Source organism: Nanorana parkeri, unplaced genomic scaffold (assembly GCF_000935625.1).
Source record: "Nanorana parkeri isolate BGI_ZX_2015 unplaced genomic scaffold, ASM93562v1 scaffold1239, whole genome shotgun sequence".
Taxonomy (NCBI): Eukaryota; Metazoa; Chordata; class Amphibia; order Anura; family Dicroglossidae; genus Nanorana; species Nanorana parkeri.
Genome location: NW_017307507.1, coordinates 243,049 through 251,542, shown reverse-complemented (window position 1 = coordinate 251,542; position 8,494 = coordinate 243,049). Strand labels below are relative to the sequence as shown.

At 46.8% G+C, this 8,494-nt stretch overlaps 1 protein-coding gene across 1 annotated transcript in view; it reads left to right on the top strand.

The window, feature by feature from the left end:
* B4GALT4 (beta-1,4-galactosyltransferase 4) overlaps window positions 1–8,494 on the top strand; it is a 21,878-nt gene that overhangs the window by 6,480 nt on the left and 6,904 nt on the right. Inside the window, exon 3 of the mRNA XM_018568749.1 lies at window positions 1,970–2,157. Within this exon, the coding sequence (XP_018424251.1) occupies window positions 1,970–2,157 (188 nt within the window). The remainder of the gene's footprint in view (window positions 1–1,969; window positions 2,158–8,494) is intronic.

Sequence of the window (8,494 nt, the reverse complement as noted above, 5' to 3'; positions counted from 1 at the left end):
AAAAAAGAACTCTGGGGAAAAAAACCTTAACCATTGCCTTGGGGCTATCCCCACACTGCAAGGGTTAAGGGTTCGTTTTCGTCTAGGCACGCAAACAACAAATTTATACTCGCCTCAACCTCAGACAGAGCCGGCTGTTGGTATGTCCTTCGGCATCCTGAACTAATTTGGTGTGGTCCCGGGTCCCCCAGTAGAGCGGGGGATCCGAAAACCAATGGCGGGGAGGGAGGCAGCGGTGGAGGGGCCAAACCCTTGGAAGGGGGAGGAGGGGACGGGGGCGAAGTGACAGGCAGGCTGCTTACAAGTGATCTGGTCAGCTGTACAGCCACCCATATCACTTGTACAAAATGGCTCCCTTGCTCTATATTTAGCCCTGCTGCTTACCCACAGCAGGGCTAAATATAGAAGAAAAAAACCTGGCTGGCACCCAGAACTGTGTGTCTCGTGCGATGCGAGTTCCGCACCCCTGGTGATGTCTGGTATCTATACAAAACTAATTTCAGAACAGAACACACAATAATCTATTGTTTATCAGGTGGTAAAATGTGAGTATATCAAAATATAGCTACTGTTGTGAAAATTACATTCTGGGTGAGACAGGTGAGAGGTAATAAAGCACTTCAGCCTTCTGTCACAGCCTCTGAGACTTTCTGATTGGACGGGGGGGGGCTGACTCATTGACATCCCCTAGAGGGCCCACAAAATTCTGCTGCACAAGGCAGCTAGGAAGATCTTGTTTACCATCGAGAAGAGATTATTATTTATGTTTATGAGTTGTCACAGCATTTGCTGGGAACAATGTGTGTTTCCGTTAAATTGCGTGGTGGCAGCTATTATTCTGTGTAAAGCAGGGGTGTCCAAACTCCGGCCCTCCCAGCTGTGGTGGAACTACAAATCCCATGAGGCATTGCAAGATTCTCACAGCCACAGGCATGACTCCCGGAGAGAGATGCATCATGGGATTTGTAGTTTCACCACAGATGGAGGGCCGGAGTTTGGCTACCCCTGATTTTACACCCCTGGTGTAAAGGGTTAACTGCAGATTTATCCAACCCCCAGCCTGCTGGCCTTAGATTTGTTTTCCCGCAAGCGGGAAAATCTCTGTGCCGGGTGAGATCAGTTTCGCCACAGCTTGGTGACGGCATGGTAGGATTGTAACTGCGTATGGTCACATGTTGGTAAAAGTGCCATGGGATTGGACAGGTCGCTCTGTCACAGCCCACCCCTGATATATCTCACACTACAGATTGTCTGTCTATGATGGAACAACTTGTGTAACCAATTGGCACAAAGGTCAAGGATGAGCGCGATAGTCATATTGTGTTCTTGGCTGCCTGTATGTGCTTTTTACATTTGAATTGTGTTCCTCATGTTGTCATAAAAGAGGTATGTCTGCCATACCTCTCCACTATAATCAGACATGTCCTCCATAGTTGGTAAGAACACTCTGTGCGAACATTGCTGTTATGCAATTTAAGCCTTTACAGTCAGAAGTGATAGACTTTGATGTAAGACCTGCCGTTGCCTGTCGATGAAACCCGGGCAACGTGTCATAACATGGCGCCCAGCTTCCTGATTGGCCAGCTTCCCGACCAATCAGGAAGCCAGCGAGTCATTGCACAAGTGACGAGGGAGCATGGAGCCGGCAAATCGGGAAGCCGGGCAGAGTGTAATGACGCGCTGCCCGGCTTCCTGATAACGGAAGTATCGGGCCAGGCATCGGAGCATTTGGGCGAGTACGAGTACTCACCCAAATACTCGCCACCGATACTAGCATTGGTGCATCCCTAGTAAGAATAACACTAATCATAATTCAAGGGCTATGTATGCCAGCAAGTCAGAGGGGCAGGTAAGCATCAAGCCATGGACACTTGACTGGTATCACCGGAATTGAAGTTTAGCTTTGAATTATCCTTTTATTGCTTGTTTTAGTGACGGAGAAAAATGTCCCTTTTCATTGTCAACGCAGGCCGGCGAAGGGAAATTCAACAGGGCCAAATTACTCAATGTGGGCTACTTGGAAGCCTTGAAAGAAGAGAAATGGGACTGTTTCATCTTACACGATGTGGACCTGGTGCCCGAGAATGATTTCAACACCTACCTGTGCGATACGGAGCCCAAACACCTGGTGGTTGGCCGCAATGTTACGGGATACAAGTAAGAAAGCAAATAGTGAAGCCATTGTTTTGTTTGACCAAACTTTAGGTCTATTTACTTCCAATGATTTAACAAAAGAGAGAAGACATTTTGCACAAGTTTAGGTCAAGTCGCCCCGGCTGCAGCGCCGCCACTCTGCCTTTTTGCATTGTGAACTGTCGGTCATCAATTATTAAGTGAACTCGGCTTGCCAAGGAAAGATTACTGTTAGCTTTCATATGAACACTTTTCATGACAAGATCTAATTGATGTGGCTTATTTATCTCTCTGCCTTGCAGCATTGGGGCCTTCAGTTCAAATCCCAATCAGAACACTATCTGCATGGTGTTTGCATATTCTCCTCGTTTCTTCCCACATTCCAAAGATCTGGTGGTGGGTTAATTGTCTCCTGCCTAAATTGGCCCTAGTAGGTGTATGGGGACCTTAGTTTGTTAGCTCCCTGAGGGCAGGGACTAAAGTGAATTAATAATATGTAAAGTGTTGATTAAATTGGTGGCGCTATATAAATTGCCTGAGATAAAATAAATAATGGATGCCCTTGGCATATTTAGGCTTTACGTTCACCCAATAAGGCCATACACTGTCAAGAATCTGCATAATACTGCGGCTGTGATCTCAACATTGCGATCAGTCATGGGCAGGAAGTGTGTATAAATCATTGACAGGCTGATGGGAGCTGCAGCTGTTCACATGTGGATAGGGACAAATGAGTGGACCTGGGCGCAAACTGTCTGTGTCCAGAGCTTCTCATCAATCAATGATGGGCTGACAGGAGCCGCAGCTGTCCACATGTAGCCACACATGGAGTGGTTGCATGTGGATGGGTAAAATGAGTGGACCTGGAGGCAAACTGTCTGTGTCCAGAGCTGCTTATTTGTCCCCAGCTGCATGCAACCACACAAGGATCAGCTGCGGCTCCTGTCAGCCTGTCATTGATTTGTAGACATCCTGGCTGCGGCTGGGATGACAGGTGTGTGGGTTCAGCCGCAGCCAGGATGTCTACAAACTAATGACAGGCTGATAGGAGCCGCAGTTACCCCACATTACCCTAGGGGTGACAGTGCTCACTGCACTCCTGATATTGGGCTACAAACACCACCTCCTCTCCAGTAACACACTCCCTGCCCGAGGGTGACATTGCTCACTGCACTCCTGATATTGGGCTACAAACACCTCCTCCTCTCCAGTAACACACACCCTGCCCGAGGGTGACATTGCTCACTGCACTCCTGATATTGGGCTATAAACACCACCTCCTCTCCAGTAACACACTCCCTGCCCTAGGGTGACGGTGCTCACTGCACTCCTGATATTGTGCTACAAACACCTCCTCCTCTCCAGTAACACACTCCCTGCCGTAGGGTGACTGTAGCACAATACAAGGAATGCAGTGAGCACTAACACCTTCTCCTTTCCAGTAACACACTCCCTGCCCGAGGGTGACATTGCTCATTGCACTCCTGATATTGGGCTACAAACACCACCTCCTCTCCAGTAACACACTCCCTGCCCTAAGGTGGCAGTGCTCAAATTGTGGCAAATTGTTCCTGCAAGGTTCCAGACAATGGCATTGTAAGAATGACTTTAGTGACCCATTTCTTTCCAAAGTCACCAAATCAATTGTTCAATTTTAAGTGGAATGACCTCCCTTCTGGATCATTGAGTCAAAGTTTTGGAACATGGGGTTCAGTATGACGGCCAAGCCAAGGTCCACAATGGCAGCTTCCAGGTGGTGACAGGTGCTCTTTATGACAGGAAAACGTTTCCCAGCACTCTCACCAGCCAGCATGCAAAAAAACTTGTCTCACCGCTAAGGTTAAAAACAGAGGTTTAGATGCACGTCTTCTGCAGAAAATGTGAAAGCTGCGCCAAGGCTCCTCCTATATAGTGCGGTCCTAACTCTAATCTATGAGAGTCTCCATCTTGGAGCACATGTAGCAAAAGATAAAATTGGGTGCAGGTTTGCCAGGAGGCAGCCCACCCCCTTTAGAGGCACAGGAATACACAAGGGACCCCGCACATCACAATGGCAGCTGAGACCCCCAATGCTCTTTATGGATGCTGCAGGGGTCTAAATAAGCCGTTGATGCCTCCTCTGCCATCAGTTCATGCAGATCATGTGATATAGAGTTCCCTTTTCACTGCTTAGCCAGCTGTAGCTGCCGGTTTTCTTTTGCACCGAACACGGAAGTTCTCAAAGTGAGCTCTTCTGTGTTCACTTGATGCAGAAAAGTTCATTGAAGTGGAGTTCCCTCTCGATCAGTCTTCATCCCAAAGTGCCAACTAGAAGTCCTGGGCCTTGAGCCTTAACCTCATACCTTTTTGGAGTTTATAAAAGTTAAAAAAAAGCAAAGCTGAACTCCCCTCTGCTCCCTTTATATCCCTTTGGTTCCCCAACACTACCAGTCCTGAAGCCACACAGCATCATCTGGGCCTTTGCACACATGCCTTTTCCACAGCTGTGTATCTGCAGGTTCTGGGTTGGGAATTTCCTAGGCGTCCATTTATGTTTAAACACTGGACCGGCCGGGCTGAACAACTAAGTGAAATGTTGTTTTTCGGGACCTTTTGATTGAACACAATGGGATATATTGTACGCTTCTGTAAGCTCTGGCACACTTCCTGCATCTCGCATCTCCATGCAGTGAGGGGATGAGATCTGCATAGCTGTGGACTCGCGCACAGCAAGTTTAATGTGCAGAATGGGGAGCAAAAAGAAAATGGAAGCTTTGTCTCGAGTAGGGGACTCCAAATCTTTTAGTATGAGGGTCATTCAGGAGTGCCCAGTTTGCCCCCCCCCCCTTTACATCTGGGAGTGCCCAGCATAGTCCACAGTTACCATCCAAGAGTGCCCAGATTAGTCCCACCGTACATTCAAGATTGCCCAGTATTCACCCCCCCTTAAATGCTGGGGGCAGAGTAATCGGGGGAATCATTCCAGTGACCATTCCCTGCCACCCCCCTTCCCCTAATATACAGCATATCGCCTCAGGCCGCAAATGTCTTAGGGACAGCCCTGATGTAATCCAGGGCGGGCTGTATCCAGGACATCCCCCAGCATCCAGAAGAGGACAGAAGACCGCCTGCATCTGACTTGCTCCGCCTCCCATACTCTGCCATGCTGCCCAAGTCTCACTCTGGTGAAGATTATGAGATAGGACTCTGATGTTGAGGGGGGCTTCTGATGTAAGGGGGACTTCGATGTGAAAGAGGAAACTCTCTACATTTTCTTTTTTTTTTGCATAGGGTTTCCCCTTTAAATGCATACCATACCTATATCTAGCTATATCTAGGATGAGGGTCTGGTATATGGTGGGAACAGCACATCATTTTTTACATTTGTGTTTTCTACATATTAGATTGGGGTGATTTTTGCTTACTTTTGATGGGTGCCGTGACTGAAAAAACATTGAGAAATGCTGATCCGTGGTATATAAATAGATGGGTACTTGGCTACAAATACACAAAAATACAACACCAAACTTGCAAGCATGCCGATACGAAGGTCCAATCTAAAAATCAATAATCCCATGTGTGACACCATTGGGTTCCTCCAGGCCAGGGGCAAGCAAATTCGAGTCCTCTAGCTGTGGTGAAACTAAAAATCCCATAATGCATCTGTCTCTGGGAGTCATGCCTGTGGCTCTCAGAGTTTTGCAATGCCTCATGGGACTTGTTGTTGCTTCAAGGCTGGAGGACCAGAGTTTGCCTTTCCCCTGCTCTAGGACGTAGGAGACCCCAGGAGATTATCATGGAAAAGGATGGCCATACTATTAGGGCTCAGTCACAATAGATGCAGTGTGCGTTCCGTCCCGATTTTGGCCGGAACGCACTGCCTCGCATTGCGGCCGGCTCACTTTTTAGTGGGATAGGAGGGGGCGTGACGGGCCGCAATGGGATCCGCCGCACGGGATCGCAAGGCACATTGTGCCTGCGGTCCGGCCCTGTGCGATGCGATCAAAATAGTGCTTGTAGCATTTGCCTTGCGATCCCGTGCGGCGGATTGCATTGCGGCCGGAGGGTGTAGCTACTGCACCATTCACTTGAATGGCCCGCTACGCCCCCTCCTACCACCCTAAAAATTGAGCTGGCTGCGATGCGAGGCAGTGCGTTCCGGCCAAAATCGGGATGGAACACACTGCATCTAGGGTGACTGAGCCCTTAGAGTTAACCGATGAAGTCAATCCATTTCCATGGCTACATCTTCACTCCTGATTTACCAATCACTACCTACAACTGATTTGTTCTTACCACTGGTGCACTTAAGCCGAGTACATGGTGTTGAGTCATCTGTCATATCCTTCAAAGTCTCAGTCATAAATACTTCTTCAGCTGTCTAATGCTGGGCACACACCTTACAACCATCGCAAGACTTTTGTCTTGTGATGGTTGTAAGGTAATTAAAAAAACGTACGATCTACCTATCTTGGACAGGCAGATCGTACTTGCGATGATCGCAAGCCCGCCCAGATGATCGCAAGCCCGCCCCGCAATGCTGAACGGGCAGTGTGCGCTTGCGCACACCGGCCCGTGCGGCATTTATCTTACGAACATGCTACACACGCGCCGACAATCGTACGATCCTCGGTGGATTTTCGAACATGTTCCTAAGATCAAAGTCATGCGACCTTACAGTAGCAGAGGTCGCACGCCTTCCACACGCCTTGCGATAATCATACGATCGCGAGATTTCCCCAGTATTTCAAAGGTCAAGCTGACTCATCCATAGAAGTGGTTCACCTATATACAGGTTAAGCGATTTTTTGTTGTTGTAATTTTACAATCTCCATAACCATCCACCTTGAGTAAATATATAAAAATAAATGTACTTAAATAAAAAAAAATACACTATATTGCCAAAAGTATTGGGACGCCTTTACACACACATGAATTTGAATGGCATCCCAGTCTTAGTCCGTAGGGTTCAGTATTGGGTTGGCTCCGCCCTTTGCCGCTATAACAGCTTCAACTCTTCTGGGAAGGCGTCCACAAGGTTTAGGAGTGTGTCTATGGGAATGTTGGACCATTCTTTGTGCACTGGTGCGCAGTCATGTTGGAACAGGAAAGGGCCATCCCCAAACTGTTAAATTTTTTTGCAAAGGTTTTCTGGAGATCAAAAACCATAAAAGTTTAACCCAAGTCAGTGATTTTTTTTTTCCTTTCTTTTGTTATTATAATCCCCAGTTCATGTTTCCTGTGCTGATCTATTTTTGCTAATGTGTGTGTGGGGCCCACTGCTGTGAAAGTGAGCAGATCTCTGCTTCATCAGCTTCTTTTGGGGTCCACAGGTGATATTAGGGGTCCTAGAGACCCCTAATGTCTCCATAAAGAGGACCTGTCAGTGTGCCTTTGCTATTATATAGGGGATTGTTATCCCCCTATATAATAGCAATAACAATAAGTGCAAAAAAATAAATATAAATTAAAAAAAATAAAAGTAACACATAAAAAAGTAAAATAAAATAAAAGTCACATATAAAAAAAGGGGAAAAAACCCCCCCAAAATGTTTAACTCCCCCACCCCCACGTTTACGCGCCTATAAACGTAAATACGCGTCCGGTGCCCCAGCGCGCAAAAATTACAATTGCGCTACACATGTTACATATCGCCGCGAACGTCGCAGTGAGAGCAATCATTTTAGGGCCATCAATCACTGATAACACTAAACTGATGAGCGGTAACAGCTTTTAAAGCGTCGCCTATGGCCAATTTTGGGTATTATCGTTTTTTGAGGTTTCGCGCGCGCACGCAATTTTAAGGCTTGACATGTTTAGTGTCTTTTTACCCGACGTGACCCCATCTTTTATATTTTACCAAAAAATTGGGTAATAATAAATGTTTTATCATTTAATATAGGGGAAACTGTTTTTTTTTTTAAATTTCGGTAATTTTTCCTTAATATAGTAAAAAAATAAAACCCCCAGTGGTGAATAAATACCACCAAAAGAAAGCTCTATCTGTCCCCAAAAAAGGGTATAAAATTCATTTCAGTACAGCGCTGCATGACGGAATAAATGTCAGTCAAAGTACCGCAGCGCTGAATACTGAAAAATGGCCTGGTCAGGAACAGGGTTTAACACCGCGGATGTCAACTGGTTAATGATAATTGATGATAGTTGTCTGTCTCCTTTTTAAAAGTCCCAATTAGTCTCTTCTTGTATTGGATTGTTGGAATGATATCTGCTGACTCCCTCTTCTAGTGACCACGCTGTCCCTGCGAGAAGTAGTAAGAAGAATGGTTGTCACTGGGATAAGAAGGCATGGACATCAATGTCATAAATTCTAACTTTTCCTGAGCCCCCCCCCCCCCCTTCTTTTTCCCCCCCTCCACCCACA